The following is a 16,659-nucleotide window of genomic DNA, read 5'->3' as shown; positions in this document are numbered from 1 at the left end:
ACCAACCCTAGTGATGGTCAGTGTGTCTGGAACTTGGGGGAAATCGAGGCTCTATCTAGGTCTCCCTTTCTGGGCTTCCTGCTGGCTCCCCCTCGGAGAGTTTGGCTCATGGCTAGGAAATGATGTCATCACCTAGCAGTCAGTGGGATCCAAGCCATGCCGATATCATAGGAGTGAACGTGGAAGCCAGTGCTCCCCAACTAGCATCTCAAGAGGACCAACCTGGTCTTCCCGACATCTTGATTTAGCTATGTTCCAGACTCCAGGCCAGAGCACCTCGCCAAGCAGCATTTTAATTCCTGACCCACAGAAACTGTGGGAAAATCGCAAGCCTATGTTGCTCTCAGCTGCGTGGTTGTTATTCAGCAGCCATGAATAACTGACTGACACATCTGCTGCTCATCTGCTGGGTGGCACACAGCTGCAGCCCTTCCTGTCGCCAGCTGACTGCCCATCATCAGTCATGGCAGCTGAGCTAGCCCCGAGCAGCGGCCTGTTGGTCCGCAGCCTTGTTAGCCATAATGTGAGTTTTTGTTTTGGGGTGACTCCTGAGTTTCAAGGTGACTTTTTACCCAAGAACAACTGGCCTAGAGAGCCTGAGATATGTACAAAAGGTGATCAAAATATAGTTAACATTTAAATTGAAAAATTATTACAGTAAAAGACAAAGTACAAAAAATTGCCGTGAAGCCACTTAAAATATTGCCCGTCTTCAAATACACGTAGCCCACCGTGCTTGCTGCTCCCTGTAGCTGCTGTGGGTGTCCTCTTTGGTGAGTGTTTTTAGGAAGTGTGATTGTGAATGCCATCCAACAGAAAGGCAGGCTGGTAAGAGCATTGTGAGGTGTCCTCATCCATCTGATTCACAGGATGGGGCACAGCAAAGTGACTGAAAAGTCAATGTTTTGAATGGACTCAGGACCTTGAAGGAGCCAGGACAGCACAGTGAAAGACACTCGGGAAAGGAGACGTGCTTTTGGAAAGTGGCAAAAATGATAGGATGTGTGTTCAAAGCGAGGGGAGGGTTTGAGGAGGATTCATGGCAATGTGTGCCTCTACGGTGACGCAAGAGAGACCAGAGGCAAGAGACCTCTTCCAGCCATCTCACCTCCCTGGGAGGTGTCACTGATTCTCAGCCTCAGTTTCCCTATCCTCCTAAGGGTGAAGTGGATGCCACCCAATCTGGACCCTCGTTCACTATCTGCCTCTGTGAGCCAGGCTGTAATACTAATGACCTGAACAGCACTGGCACACATTTCAAACCCTGTGTTCAGAGGACAGGCCCACTGTTAACAAACTATCCCGTGGTGCAGGTGACAAGGCCCCTGATTTCCAGCCTGAGCAATCCAGCCCAATGGATCATGGCTTCGCTCCTTCCGGCTTCTGGTAGGGACCTGCCTGTGTCCAGACACTGGGGTGAGCTCAGGGACAATGGCCATGCCCTGGATACCTATCGAGAGGGCCACATGGAAGCAGGAGAGGAAGCTGCTGTCACACAGGCCACACTTGGCTCCCCAGTCTCATGTTGCTTTGGTGCCCAAAGCTGGTGCTATGGGCCTACCATGCCAATGTCACCTACCAGCGAGCCCAGGATGGCAGCTGCTGTAAACCACGTGCCCTCAGCGTGCTGTGCTCACCTTGGGGCACCCGGGACAGCTCCCTCTGGACCCCTTCCCATCTAAGCTGTGCACTGGGAAATTCCTCCAGAGCCAGGGCCAGGTGTGACCCAGGGTCACACTGCCACCTCTTAGCTATGCAGGTGAGGACTGTGTCACCTTGGAGATTCATTTCCAGCATCTGCAAGACACACTCTGACACCTGTGGCCATCCCTAGTGAATGGGCCCATTGAAGAACTTGTCCTTTGGTGCATTATGGGAAAGGGAGGAGACAGGAGGGGCGCCTAGCTGAAGGTCATGGATCATGGTAGCGGAGGGGCTCTGCTTTGGCCCTGGCCCCTTCCTTTTTATCTCTTTTTCTCCCTTTTTCCTGGCTGCCATGAGGTGAGCAACTTTCACCCATCATTCCCTCCTGCCATGATGCTCCTACCCTGTCACAGGCCTAAGGCACAGAGCTGGTTTTAATGGACTGAATCCTAGCGGCCATAAGCCACCACGAATCTTTTCCCTGTGCAAGTTGTTGGTCAAGTCTTTGATCACAGGATGGAAAACTGACTACTACAAATGACCGATACTTTCAAGGTTCCTTTTAATATCCTTCTTTCCACTAGAGGTCAGCAAGGCAGGCAAACACACTCAAATAGGCAGGTGATCCAGGCCTGGCATTTTGGATTGAAGGAGGCATCAGTGACTTGGGCTCCTCTCTGTTGATGCTCTCCATCCCTCAGTGTATGCCTTGTATCTGCAAAGGTCATTTCATGGTTCCTGATGGCTTCCAGGGTTCCAGCCATCACATCCATATTCTAGACTAGAGAAGGAAGGATTGAAAGTCAAAGGAAAATGCTTCCCAGGCAACTCCTGTTATGCAGTCTTCCCAGAAGTCTCACACAGTACTTCTGTTCATGTATTACTGGCCCAAGTAGTCACAGGGCTATGCCAAGTACAAAGGAGGATAGGGGCAGTCTCGTGACTCTGATCAGGCAAAAGCATGTGGTATGTTTCACAAAAGAAAAAGGAAGCGATATATAAAAATGTGTCACCCTTTGCTGTCATGCAAGCAAGAATGTTGAAAAATGCAACTGTCCTCCCTGCCCTGGACAGCTGATAGCAGTAACTGGGAGGCTGAAGCAGGAGAATCTGTGAGTTTGAGGCCAGCCTGGGCTATTCCATGAGACCTTGGGTCTAAAAACAGACAGACAGACAGCTGATTTCCATGCATATCTCCCAGTCTGGTCCACTGTGGCTGGCATTTGGCTGCCCAAGCAGAAGGGACTCAGAACCCGCAGTACTGCATTCAGAAGGACCCTGCCCTTCTTTTGTAGCCAGGGCTCATTTTTAACAAGTTCAAGTTCTATTCGACAAGCAGCAATACAGCGAGTGGCAACCACCATCTGTTCACTCGAAATCCTTAATTGCTGACATTATTGATGTCAGACAGGGATCATCCACCATCTGTTTCACTTCACCTGTCTGGGACCCCCCAAACAGCACCACCTTACTGGGGAGAATGGTCGGCCATTGCAGCATGGGATGCCCTGCTGCAGCATGAGGCTGGGGCAGTGCCTTGCAGGGCCTTGCAGGGCCCCCATGCTAGGCTCCCAGAAGCTGCTCCCCACCATGGGCTCCCAATTTTCTCCGCACCTTGCCTGTTCTCTCCACCCAGGCCTGGCTCAAAGAGGTCCCTCTTCCAGGCAGCTTGCCTGGGTTTCTACTGCCTTTAGCCCCAGATGAGTGTTACAGGGCATTCCCACTTGCTTGTGTTTAGAGCTGGGTGCACACTGCACTGACAGGGATAGACCTAGTTCCCACTCTACACTGGAGGTTTTGGATATAGAGTCTTTAAAGGGCCTCTTCAACTGCAAGGGACTCTGATCCCTCTTTTTTTGTTTTTGTTTTTGCAGCCCTGGAGATTGAAGTCCAGCCTTTTAAAAAAAATTTTTTTTGAGACAAGCTCTCATAGAGTTGTTAAGTTGCCCAGGCTGGGCTTGAACTTGAGATGCTCCTGCTTTACCCCCCAGAGTACTGGGATCACAGGTGCGCACCACCATACCCAGCCAGGAGACACCTTTTTACTGAGCCTTTGATACTGTTTAGATTTGGTCTCAGGTACAAGTCTGATCTAGTGGATAGAATACATTTTAAAAAGCAAATAAAACTCCAGTGAGCACAGAGACAAAAGATAATGCACCAGCATCTGGCTTCCCAGGACCCCTCCAGAGAAACCCACCTTCACCAGCTTATTGTGTGTCTTTCCAAGCATATATACTTTTTAAGAAATGGATGCAAAAATTGTCTGCATTGTTTCGTTTCACTTTATGTATCCATCTTCTCCATCAAGGTTGCCCATGTCTTTTTGAGCAGCTGGATGGTAGGCCGCAATTTTATTTATAAATCGATATCATGTTCATGAAGCAAAGTGTACTAATCTCTTTCCTCTTATTAGCATTTTTTAAACAAATTTTCCAGAGACATGATCTCACTATGGAGTCCAAGTAGGCTTCGAACTCACAGCAATCCTCCTGCTTCAACCTCCCAAGTGCTGGAATGACAGGCGCTCGCCACGATGCCTGGCTCTGGCCTCTTGGATGGGTGTGAGCACTGTCAGCTCAGGGAAGGAGGAAGGAGGGATGAAGAGATGTTGCTGGGCCGCCGAATGTAGGAGCCTCAGGCTGGGCCTGGTTTCTGGGAGGAAGAAACATTAGTTCCGAATAAAAGGAGGCCAGACATTCTGGGCAGATGGGGGCTCCTACACTGGCAGGGGTGGCAGGGAGTTCCAGGTATTCTGGGGAGCAGGCCTGCTCCTGTTTGGGTCCATGGAGTGGAAAGGGGAAGGAAAAGGGGGACCCACAGCCAGCCAGGCCGGATGGGCACCCTCTCTGAGTCAGGGATCCACTGGAGGGTCAAGGGTGCCCGCAGGCAATGTGGAACAGCACTGAATGCCAACCTCTGCAGACCATGCCCTGGTCCCTAAGAGTCCCTGCACCACCTGAGGGCTGGAAAAAGAAGCCTCCTCCAAAAGGGGCTGCGCACAGGGGCTGCTTCCAATGACTGTGACTCGTGTGTGTGTGTGTGTGTGTGTGTGTGTGTGTGTGTGGTATTGGAGACTGATCTGATGCTAAGCCCTCTATGATGGAGCTACACACCTGGTCCTTTAAAAAAATTTTTATTTTAAGAGAGAGTCTTGCTAAATCGTCCAGGCTGCCTCAAACTTTTGATCCTCCTGCCTCAGCCTCCAGGGGGGCTGAGATTACAGGCCTGCAGCACCACACCCAGCTGGACCATTGTATTCTTCTGTGGCCTCTCATGTTGGTTCAGAAACTCCGGTGAAGCCAGTCATGGTGGCGCACACCTAGGTCCAGCACTCAGGAGGCTGAAGCAGGAGGATGACTGAGAGTTTGAGGCTAGCTGGAAATCCTTAGCGAAATCCTATCTCAAAAAATCAGAAAGCAAATGAAACAAAACAAGGCAAAAAAAAAAAAAAAACCATGGAAATTTTTGTATTCTATTTCCTAAAATATCTGGGTTAGCACTAATATTTAAAATGGAGCCAAGCATGGTAGTCCTTAGGAAGCTGAGGCAGGAGGATACTGGGAACATTTTATTATGTGTATTTGTAACTTTTTCTTTTTTGTGGCAGGGTCCCACTGTGTAGTTCAGCCTGGCCTTGAATTCACTACGTAGTCCCAAGCTAGCCTCAAACGCTCAGCCGTCCTCCTGCCTCAGCCTCCCAATGGCCGGGGTTCCAGGCGTGCTTCTTGTCTCGCAGTGATGGATAATATGTGCAAGGCTTCAGAGCTGCTTCCCAGTCTCCGGGATCCCATCTCCGCCCAACCCATCTAGCCTGGGCCACAGCAACAACCCCTGTGTGCTGTTACCCGCGAGGCCTTTAGGGGGAGTCTGTTAAAGCAGAGGCCGGATCAGAAGCCCCGTACTGCCTCAGCAATTTAGAATACAGCCCGAAGGTCCAAGGAGGCTCATGTGACAATCTGTCCTCCTGGGAATTCTTGACCTGGTCGCTCTCTGATGTCTGGGAACATATCAGGCGAGCCTGGCTTGCGTTTTGCTGCCCTTTGTCCTGTAATTTTTGGAGGACAGCTTTGGCTATGTCCCCACCCCACCTTCCAGACTTTGTCATGAGCAGGGCGTGGTGAGGCATGCCTGTAATCTCGGACCCTGGGAGGCTTAAGGCAGGTCAACGCAATTTCAAGCCCAACCTGGGCAACATGGCACAACCTTGTCTCAAAATAAAAAATGAAAGAGCCAGGGAAGCAAGAGATGGTTGCAACGTCTGTGTCTGTGTGAAGTGGCCTCTGAGCCTGCCCCTTCCTGCCACTCAGAAGCCAGCTCTGCTTGGCATAATTTCTGCTGCTTCATGGTCTTCATTCTTGCCTCCCAGCCAGTGTGGAGCTTCCCCAGGGCCAAGGACCAGAGTGCTTTCCTAGGAGCAGGTGTTAAAATCCACACTTACCTCAAGCGGCCCTGGGTTCAAGTCTCATCTCTGCCACCTAGGAGCAACGAGACTGGAACAAATTACTGTGCTTAACCTCTGCATCCTCCTCAAAAATGGGTCACAGAGGCACAAGCTCTTGGTAGTGATGCTAGGAGGGAGGTGAAGTGGTGCCGGGGTTCAGGACGGGCACAGAAGGGCGGGCAGAATCACTTGGTGCGGAGCAGCAGGGTCCTCCCCTCCTCCTTCCACGCATCCTTTCCACACTGCAGCCTGTGTTTCTGCCTGGCTGTACCGGCAGCCTGGGGGTCCTGCCGCTGCAACTTGGAGGCCCTGCCGCGATAGGCACCCTCTAGTGGCCACACACATGCCAGGCACTAGGCTGCCCAGGCCTGGGAACCTGAGGTGGGGGTGGACCAGCACTGCCGCCCTGGTGATGCCTCCTGGGCTTCGGAGACAGGCAAGGAGGGCAGCTTCCGGGCCTCTTGCCATTTAACTTCCCAACACCTGCAGCGCAACTCCTGACCCACCTCTTAAGACGGGGGATGGGGGGCAGAGGAAAGTACCTGGGCTCAGTGCAGAGTCTGCCCACCGGGACTCCCGGTTCACGGCTCTCAGGGTAGGCAGCATGTTCACACTCAGGGCTGCATCTCCCAGGAAACAAGAACAGAGGGCACATTTTGGCTGATTTTGTACCCAGAGGAGAAGGCAGCCAGGGCACAAGTGTCTCCTGGACCTAGGACTGGAACACAGACCAGGAGTCTTGGGGCCCTCTCTGCAGTGGGGCACCAAGATCCTGGGGTGAGCACAGCACACATCTTCCTGGGGTAATGAGTTGGGCATCCTGGAACCCTCTCTGTCCCAGAGGAAGCCCCACAGGCGCGCTGCTTGAAACACCCCCCCCCATGCTCACCGCCCCTTCCCTTCTGCCACTAGGGCAAGCTGGGCCACCCTCTCCCTGTGACTCCTGCAGGTCCCATAGAGGTGGACTCCCAGCTGCATTTGGAAAACCCCTGCCCTCAAGGGTGTGCAGGGCCACAGACTCACATATACGACTCCCAGCTGCTGGGGTGGGCACACTTGCTGGTGTATGCTGCTTGTTTGGGCTCATTTGCACTCTCACCACTGCCCGCTTTTCAAAGGTGAAGTAAATGGACAAGCTCCTGTGCCTCAGTTTCCCTATCTGGACATGGAAAAAGTAATACTGCTAATAGATGCGAGTGATAGAGTCCTGGTAAGACAAGGACCATTGTCTTAAACAGCCAGGCACTGTTAATGTAATCAGCATCTGAAGCAGCAAAGAATCTATTTGACGTTTAGTTTCCTTTTTGTATCTTAAAACGCATGAATTTAGCCCCATATGGTGGCGCAGGCCAGTAATCCCAACACTCAGGAGGCTGAGGCAGGATGGCTGTGAGTTAAAGATCGGCTTTGGCTATACAATACCTAGTAAGTTCAAGGCCAGCCAGGATATGTAGTGAGATCCTGTCTAGGAAAACAAAAAATAATTAAAATACATTAATTTGTCCCCAGAGTGGGAGTGACTTCTGACTGCGGGTAACTTTGTTTTGGGGTGCTTGCTCGAGCACTTGGACACCCTTTCTGACGGTCTTTGCTGTGTTGGGTTGCAAGACCCATATTTCTAAGCAAGACCCCCAAGTCAAGGGAGCTATGTGGAACTGGCCAGAGCAGGAAAGGCTGGGTCTGGGGACGTTTCTCGTCCCACTCTTCATCCCGGGGGGAAATCGCCTCTCCGGACAGCGCGGGGCGCGCAGTACCTGGGTCTAGGTTGAGACTCCTGGCCTCTCTCAGCATACTGCGCCCTCCGCCCGCGCACACGGACCCGGGCAGCCTGGGGTGGCCCCGCCGCGCACTTTCACCGCCAACCCCGAGCGTGGGCACCCGAGGGAGTCCCGCGCGCCGGCGCCCCTAGGCCCCGCGGGACCTGGCGCCCAGCCCCGGGCCAATGAGAGTAGCGGAATTTCTTTCATTGAGCGCGGGGCCCGGCTCCTGCCCGGAAAGGGGCGGGCCGCCGGGCCGAGGGGGTGGGACCGCCGCACGCTGGGGGAAGGCGGTGCCGGCCCAGCGGCCCGGCCAATCGGCGCCACGCCCAGGAGGGGGAGGGGGGACCAGGCCTCCCCCCCTCCGCGCGGGACCAATCCCGACTTTACAAGCTTGAACTTTTGCCACCCTCGGACGAGCGAGCGCGCCCGAGGAGGTACCCCGCCGCGCCGGCTCCAGGGCCCGAGCGGGCTTAACCCTTACCGCGCCGGCTGTCCCAATCCCATCCCCGTCTCACCCCTATTTCCCTGTTGTCCCTAGCTGGGGACAGCGCCACCCAAAACACAGCCCTTCCGGTGGAATCGGGACGCCTTGTGGGAGCCATCGAGGACACACTCTTCACCCTCACCAAGTCCCCATTTAGGCGAGCCTGAAGCCTCCTGCGCGCAGCGCCCCAGGTTCCCCGACACTGTAGGGGGTTCACAGCCCTGGCGCCGCCACAGAAAGTCCGGCTCCCCCAATCTGCTCCCTTGAGACGCGGAGCAGGAAAGCACACGCACACCCATTTTTATTGGCCCACACTGGGACAGGGGTTTGCACGACTCTGAAGTGCAATGTATGTTTGTAAATTCGCGCACCAGGTGGGCAGAGGCTGGGTGCCCAGTTCGCATCTGGGGCTCGGTAGGTGTGCGGAGCCTAGGCGCCTACGCTGGCAACGCGGGCAGCCCAGGGTGCCTGTGCGCGAGTGTGTCCCGGTGCTCGCGCGCACCCGTGCCGGGTGATGGCCCCAGAGCGAGCCCCGGGCGCTGTCAGGCCGCGGGGCGGGGGTGCCAGGGCGGGCGGGGGCCCGGGCTCGGCCCGCCCCGGGAACCGGCCCCTCGGAGCCTTGGGCCCTGCAATGGGACGTGTTCTCCTTTAAGAGTTAAGAAACTTGAAACCTTGTTTGCGCAACAATCAGCGCCGCGGAGCCGCCAAAGTGTCTAGACTGGCATATGATGGGAGGCAGCCAATGACTCCGCGGCGCTCCTCCGGGGGCCCTCACTGTGCGTTTGAGGAGAACAAAAAAGAGAGAGAGCCGTGCCGGGGAGCAAAAGAGGGAGCCGAGCGGAGAGAAAGAGCCGCTGGCCGCTGCCTCGCCGATCTTCGCCGGGACCGCGGGGCCGCCGGGAGGCACTTCGGTGGCGGGGGGGAAGGGGGGGCGACCTCGGCAGCCGCGGCGCCCGAAGCGTCCGAGCGCAGAGTGGGGCGGTCTGCGACCTCTGCCTCGTCGGACTGCATTTTTAATTAAGGATTCCCAGCAGCTCTGGGGTTTTTACAGTTCCCAGTCCTGTGCTTGACACCACGTTCCGGAATAACTCGCTCCAAGTGCATCTAGCGCCTGGGACCTGAGACCGAGTTGGCCTTCCGTGCATGCAAACCCTGGGATTGAGGTTTTGTTTGGAATTTCTTTTTCTTCCCACCTCCTTTTTTTCTCCTCCCCTTTCTTTTTGCAGGGAGTTGAGGGTATCCGCAAGCCTGCCTTTCGGAGCCTGTAGGAAGAGCCCATGTTTTGAAGCGCTTGAGTTTTCAAGGCAGTCTTTCGGGGCTTCGGTGCGAGCGCTTTGTGCTCAAGGACCACCGCTGAACTTTTGGAGGCTCCTCGGCCCATGCGGGATCTCTCCAGCCGCGCGCATTCTGCAGCGCCCCCGACTCGCGGGGGCCGGAGCTGAGCAGCGCGGCCGCACGGTGTGTGCAGCCGCCGGCCCCGCGCGGGCTGCGGCTCGGAGCGCGCGAGTTCCTGGCCGTCCAGCCCCGGCGATCTCCCTCATGTTGCGGCCCCGCGGCGCCACTTCGACGAGGGGCTGCGCGCGCTCTGCACCGCGCCCCACGGCGGAGCTTCATGCAGGGCTGCGGCCCGCGCAGCCGGCGCCTCGCTGAGGGAACGGACCCCCGGTAACCGGAGACCGCCACTCCCCCCACCCCCCCTGGCGCCAAAGGATATCGTATGTTCAGGTCTAAACGCTCGGGGCTGGTGCGGCGACTTTGGCGAAGTCGTGTGGTCCCCGACCGGGAGGAAGGCGGAGGCGTCGGCGCCGGCGGAGGAGGAGACGACGAGGATGAGAGCCTGGGCAGCCGAGCAGAGCTGGCCCCGCGCACAAGAGAGGGCGCAGGCTGCGGCCGCCCTGAGGTCCACCCGATAGCCCTGCGGCGGCCTCGGGACGCAGTGGGACCGCGCGGCGCCCAGGGCACAGGCAGGCGCCGGCGCGCGGGGGGCCCCCCGAGGCCCATGTCGGAGCCAGGGGCTGGCTCTGGGGGTTCCCCGCTGGACGTGGCAGAACCAGGAGGTCCGGGCTGGCTGCCCGAGAGTGACTGCGAGACGGTGACCTGCTGCCTTTTCTCGGAGCGGGACGCCGCGGCAGACGCGCCCCAGGACGCCGGCGAACCCCTAGCGGGAGCTGGCCCGGAGCCGGCGGGCGGCGGGCAGAGCCGCGAAGGCCGCTCGCGGCTGCTGTTGCTGGAGCGGGAGCTGAAGACCGTCACGTACTCGCTGCTGAAGCGGCTCAAGGAGCGCTCGCTGGACACGCTGCTGGAGGCCGTGGAGTCCCGCGGCGGCGTGCCGGGCGGCTGCGTGCTGGTGCCGCGCGCCGAACTCCGCCTGGGCGGCCAGCCCGCGCCACCGCAGCTGCTGCTCGGCCGCCTCTTCCGCTGGCCCGACCTGCAGCACGCCGTGGAGCTCAAGCCCCTGTGCGGCTGCCACAGCTTCGCCGCTGCCGCCGATGGCCCCACTGTGTGCTGCAACCCCTACCACTTCAGTCGGCTTTGCGGGCCAGGTGAGCGCACGCATGCACGCGAAGCCATTGCTTCCTCCCTGCCCGCGAGCTTCTGCGCCCTGGGCTCTGGGGCAGGCTGGGGCCCCCCTGAGCATGGGAGCCCCCGGGAGGGGGGCGTCCGCGCACGAGCGGCAAAGGGCAACGCAGGTTAAGGTTTCAGCAAACCTAACAAAGTGTGCACAACTGGAGTTTGCAGCTTCAGGGACGCCTTCTGGCCTTCAGCTTCAGACCTTGAATGGGGAGGGCAGGTAAAGGAGAGGTCTGAGATGGGTGCCTCCCATTTCCGTACCTGGGTTTCTAGCATTTGTGTGCTTGTGTTCCTATACCTCTGCGGTGCCTTTCTGCGTCCAAGGACATACAAGTTGTGTAGACAAATTGTGGTCAGAGTCAAAGGAGTTGGTGAGCTGTTCCACTCGCTCTGGTGTGTCTTGAGAGCAAAGCCCAGGGCGACTCCTCTCTCCTTCCAGCATCTCTTGGTGCGCTGTGCTACCGGAGGCCCCCAGCCTCGAAGTTCTCCCGCCTGGGCTTGGGTTTCCTCCAGAGCAGAGTTCCTGGAGGCATCCCAAAGCAGGGAGGAAGCCAGCTGTTTTATTGCCCCAGAGAACGGCCCTCTGCTTTGTTCTCCAGGCTCTCCTGCACACCCCACCCCTTTGCTTACCTGGGGACAGGTGCTGGAGCAGAGGTGGGAGCTCAAGGAGGTCCCTGGCAAGCGCAGCCTGCACCCCCTGCCCTAACCTCTGTTCTGCAGAGGTGTTTGGGAGGGGTGCATGCAAGTCCCTTAGACAGCACAGGCTGATTGCTGATAGGGGACAGGCAGAGTGACAGGCCGAGGGCCCTGGGGGTGCGTGGAGTTTCCTCCCTGTGTCCTCCCTGGACAGAGTCCGAAAGCTTGGGTCTCCTGGCTTTTATGAGGAAGGGGAAGGGAGATTTAGTGCTTAGCATCGACCCTAGATGTGTTGAGGCAGGTGATAGCTGGAAGGGAAAAGGTGCCCCCAGTAGTGGTTCTTGAATAGAGGGCATTGGTGGGGGCCTACTCCAGGTCACAGGTCACGGCAGAATCCATGGCCTGTGGCCCCCACTGGCTTCCCATGTGCCTTTTCCTCTTGCTGACAGCAGCCTTGGAAAGTGCTTTCTGCCTTCCGTCACCCCTGTTTTTTCTTTGTCCCTGGGGAAGGTGACTGCAGGATGGTGGTCTGGGCCCTGAAGACGGACAGTGAGGCACACTCCGCTTCTAGAAGAGTCTGGTGGGTTAGGGTTAGTTGTCTCTCTCACCATGTCAGTGGGCCAGTGAGTGTTGGTTGAGCACTTACTATGTGCCAGGCAGTGTTTGGGTGCTGTAGCTGGCAGAGAGGGAATTACAGTAGGCTCAAGCCCTGGGGTCAGTGAGGTGGAAAGAAGGGGAAGCGGGTAGGGCTGGGTCAGTGGCACCTGGTCAGTGGTGTGAAGCTCCTGTAGTGCTGTGTGTGTGTGTGTGTGTGTGTGTGTGTGTGTGTGTGTGTGTGACACATCACCTCTAGGAGCGCCAGGCCTCTGTCCTGGGGTGGCAGGGGCCAGTCATGCTCAGGTGAGGGGGCAGGAAGGGGAGGAGCAGAGAAAGCTAGAGGTGCAGATGGGACCTGCTCTGGCTCCTGCTGTGTGGATTGGGAGGTGGCTAGGGTGTTGGTGTGAGTTTGGTGGCCTGGGCAATAACAGGCTGAGGGCCACAGGGTCAGTTGCAGGCCACTTGTTACCCATGGAACCTGGTGCTCGGCTCCGCCCAGCCTGGAACTAGCAAGTTGACCTTGGACTGGTGGCCTCCCCTTTCTGTGGTCTTACAGGTCAGTGTGGGTATATCTAATGCTGCACTAAACCTTGGGGCTGGGCCACCGTGGTCTCTCCAGAAGGAGGTGCTATCACCGGGCCTGCAGAGCCCCCTCAATTGTCCTGTCTCTTTGGTGGCCACTTCCGGGGGCCCCCAAGTCACCCATCCCTGCAGTCCCTGCAGCTGTGGGACACCGTGACCCTCTGGCCTTGGCAGGGACACAGAGCTGGGGAAGCCCTCTGCTGCTACCTGGCCAATGCTGCCTGGCTGTCTACCTGGCTGCCTGGCTCTAGAGGCTGGATGTGAGCATAGCTGGGGTGTCTTGATTAGGAGCACGCTCCCTAAAGAGGCCGGGCCGGGATGGGCCTGTTCCAGTGAACAGGCCCAGGGCACTGCCAGTCACCCCATGTCACCACTCCTCAAATGGTGACCCACTGAGGTTCAGAGCACCAGCCTGCTCAGGCCCATCAGCTTCATATGGCATTTGGGGTACAGTGCCCCTCTCTGCCCCTCTCCCCATCTGCATGTTTGGGGGTTCCAGGCCTTCTCCCTTGTGGTTGCCCCATTCATGTTGGTTTGTCCCTAGAACTGGGGTCTCAGTAGAGGCCCCACCCTTGGTGGCAGGCCGTGTTCCAGGCACCGTCCCGAGGCCCCCTCTGCCACCCTGTTCGGGCACAGGCAGCTGAGCTCGTGGGTGCCTATGTGGACGGAAATGTGGAGAAATACTTTAATCACAGTTCTGACCTGTGTTTATAGAGCTCCTTTCTCCCCGAAAGTATCCATTAACTTTGGGATAAATCTCCTGCTCTGTGCTTCACCACTTTTTTTTTTCTGTAATTATATTCAGTAAATTACTATTATCCAAATTGTGCCCGGGAAAGAGAGACAGGGAGAGGGAGAGGGAGAGGGAGAGGGAGAGGGAGAGGGACAGAAACTTCTAACCGACTGAAGGAGGCTTCAGAGGAAAACACAGGGTTCCCAGGCCAGGCCTGGAGGAATTAGACCGCTCGAAAAGTTTTCCTTTGCTCTGGCCTGGCCTTGTCCCTTTGAAATGAGATCAATTTCAAGTTGGGCTTCCCAGCCGCCCGCTGCTCTGCTCGGGAGGTGGGGGGGCCTAGGCCACCGCCTGCTCCTCCGCGCTCCTCCTGGAGGTGAGGAAGGGGTGATAATGTGCAGTTTGCCTCTTGCTGGCGCCAGCCTGCCTCCCTGTTTATCTGGCTGCTAGGGAAATCTGGGCAATTAGGTTCTGCTGGCCTTAAAGTGGCGGGAGCCCCTTTTCTCCTATCCCAGGCTGGGGCTGGGGTGGAGCTTTTAGGTTCTGCGGGAGGAGACAGGGCCCCCTTCCCTACTCTCCTGCTACCGGGATAGGCGCACTGGGTCTTTCTAAGCAAGATGCTGGGCCTCCCGGATGGAGGCGGAGGCGGAAGGTGCAGCAGGGCCAAACTGAAGACTGGCTTCAAATGCAGGTCCAGATCCCAGGAGGCTCGCCCTCCCCGCTCCGCAAGCGCCCCCCCCCCCGGGGGGGGGGTTTTACTGGAGGTGCCTCTGGTCTGGCCTGGGCTGGGCTGAGCTAACCAGCTAACCAGCTTGCATCCGGAGCTCTGGGGAGCCCTGGCCGAAGGGATGGCTGCCTAGACTGGGTAGTGGTGGAGTTTTTCAGGTCTTTCTCTTTGTCTTTTCCTCTCTACTCTGCCCAGGTCCTAAAGTGTTCTAGGAAGTCAGTACAAGTTTAGAGTGTCTGAATTATTTCAAACTCTCCACAGCTTTTGCAAACACTAAGACATCTTCTGAGAGGGCAATGGGCAGAGGGCCTGGTGGTGACTCAATTTCCCTGCTGACCCTTTATCTTACCCACCAGGCATCCCACCGGAGTATCCTACCTCAGTTCACATCCCCAGGCTCCTGGTCTTGGGACACCTGACCATCTGGGAGTGGAGTGGGAGTGGCAGTTGGGAATTATCCAGTATTGTTCAGAGCATGTCATTCATAACAGCTAAGAGTGGAAACAACTCACACGTCCATTAGCTGATGAGTGGATAAATAAAATGTGGTACATCCACACAATGAAGTATCACTGAGCCATGAACAGAGAAGGCCTGATCACACTGCAGCACAGATGAGGCTTGAAAAGGCTCTGCTGAGTGGAAGGAGCCGGACACAAAGGGCGCAGACTGTGTGATCTCATTTACATGAAACTTGCAGAATAGGCAAATCCACAGAGACAAGAAAGGGATTAGTGGGTCATCGTAGCTACGTTTCTCTTGGCTGAGGCAAAAATACCCAACACTCACAAGTTAAAGGGAGGAAAGGTTTATTTAGCTCACAGTATGTGGAGGTTTAGTCCATAATCGGCTGGCTCCAAGGCAGGGTGGCCTGGCAGTGGGCATGGCAAGAGGAGAAACAGTCCACAGTGGGCAGCGGCAGCAGGGCAAGCAAGAGACCCCAGCACTTCTTTCTGCATCTTTTCAGTCCTGTCTAGGTCACCGGATTAGGGCAGTGCCACAAAATCGGTGGCCTGATTTAGTAATCCTCCCCCTTCATATCAGCGTCACACTCTAGATGCAGCCACCTCTGGAAAAGCTCCACCTGTGACCACATGAGGCTTTGGGGGGACATCCAGACACAGCCGTAACAGTGGGTGCCTAGGGCTGGGGGTTAGAGTATAGGATGTGACTGCCAACAGGGTTAGGGTTTCTTCCTGTGGTGTTGGAATGTCCTATAATTAGATCATGGTAATGGTCACATCACCCTCTGAATAAAGTGAAAAGTCCTAAACTGCTTGTTTTCCAAGGGTGAATGTCATGGCTTGTGAATTACATCTCAATTTTTAAAAAAAAATTTTTGAAGATCAACTGGTCGTGGTTCCCCTTGGTTTAGGCACCTGTGAGAGACACCTGCAGCCACCTTCATGGGTGGCTTCAGGCCAGTCCTTTCCCTGCCTGGACATCAGGTGCCATGTAGGTTAACAGAAGGAGCTGAGTGTGTGGCCCCCCCAGACCCTTTCTCCTTGGAGAAATACTTTGTAACAGCAACTTAGTTGGCAAAATCACCTTGGCACTGTTCTGTCCTCTCCTAGCTGGTGTGTCTGTATTTCGGGCTCCTAGGTTTTCTTTCTGTCTCATTGATGTCATTAGAAACTCTCAAGCTGGGTGTGGCCATGACTGGTGGTGTCTGCTCAAGGACCAGGTGGCTTCTGCAGGGGGACTCTGCCTTCCAGCTTTTGGGTCGCCAGTCCTTGCAAGAGTGGCTGGCGTTGGGAATAATGGCTGTACTTCAGCTGTCACCACCATGGGGCTAAGCCGCACCTTTGGGGACAGATAGAGTTGGGGGATAAATGTCCAGAACTCCATGCCGTGTGCCACTGGGCCTCAGCCAGTGAGTTTTGCTAGGTGCCAGTCCAGCTTCACTGACAGTCTAGGAGCTCTGGGGGAAGTCAGTTTTCTCATCTGTAAAATGGGAATAATTGTGTCATCTTATTTATACTCATTTTTTGAGAAAGGATTAAGTAAACATAGTTTTCTGACGAGCACCTTGAACCACTCTGAACCTCAGGTCTGCAAGAATAAAACACAATACTCAGCCAGGCATGGCGGCACATGGCTGTACAGTAATCCTACCAATTGGAAGCTGGGGCAGGAGAGTTGCTGGGATTTTGAGGCCAGTCTTGGCTATATAGTGAGTTCAAGGCCAGAGTGCACTACATAGTGAGGCCCTGTCTTACCCGCCATCAGTATGAAGCTGGGGAGATAAGGGTGATAGCCTTCAGCCTGGCCAACCAGGCAGGTTAGGGGAGCAGTGAAGCCTGGCTGGGTGTATGGACAAGCACGACTAATTGTGCCCCATTATAATTGCGAAAAAAACACTTACCCCTGTGTCATTCCTGATACTGCCTAATAATAGTTATTACCACTTTATTACAGCTCAGCTTGCCCTCAATGGCCATTGGACGGTGTCGAGTTTCACATTTGCAAAATGAAGGGTCA

The 16,659-nt window shown here is 55.9% G+C and overlaps 1 protein-coding gene and 1 long non-coding RNA gene across 3 annotated transcripts in view; one reads left to right on the top strand and one right to left on the bottom strand.

Moving 5' to 3' along the window:
• Positions 1-2,189: 2,189 nt before the first annotated feature.
• LOC106025806 (uncharacterized) lies at positions 2,190-8,085 on the bottom strand. The gene is made up of 5 exons (XR_001199369.3): positions 7,843-8,085; positions 7,112-7,247; positions 6,631-6,806; positions 6,086-6,122; positions 2,190-4,299 (listed from the first exon to the last, which is right to left on the bottom strand). It is a non-coding gene; the product is annotated as an uncharacterized LOC106025806 (long non-coding RNA).
• Positions 8,086-8,969: 884 nt separating this feature from the next.
• The window catches only part of Smad6 (SMAD family member 6), a 59,070-nt gene continuing 51,380 nt past the window's right edge, over positions 8,970-16,659 (top strand). The window contains exon 1 of one of the 2 annotated variants that reach the window (XM_063256883.1): positions 8,970-10,875. In XM_063256883.1, the coding sequence (XP_063112953.1) occupies positions 10,050-10,875 (826 nt within the window). In that variant the 5' untranslated portion in view covers positions 8,970-10,049. The remainder of the gene's footprint in view (positions 10,876-16,659) is intronic. The other variant, XM_003480200.4, reaches the window with a different exon arrangement.

This window comes from Cavia porcellus, unplaced genomic scaffold (genome assembly GCF_034190915.1).
Source record: "Cavia porcellus strain 051 isolate PalLab524CR breed Dunkin Hartley unplaced genomic scaffold, mCavPor4.1 scaffold_10, whole genome shotgun sequence".
Taxonomy (NCBI): domain Eukaryota; kingdom Metazoa; phylum Chordata; class Mammalia; order Rodentia; family Caviidae; genus Cavia; species Cavia porcellus.
Note: the sequence above shows the minus strand (reverse complement) of the source record. Positions and strands in the feature narration are given on the sequence as shown.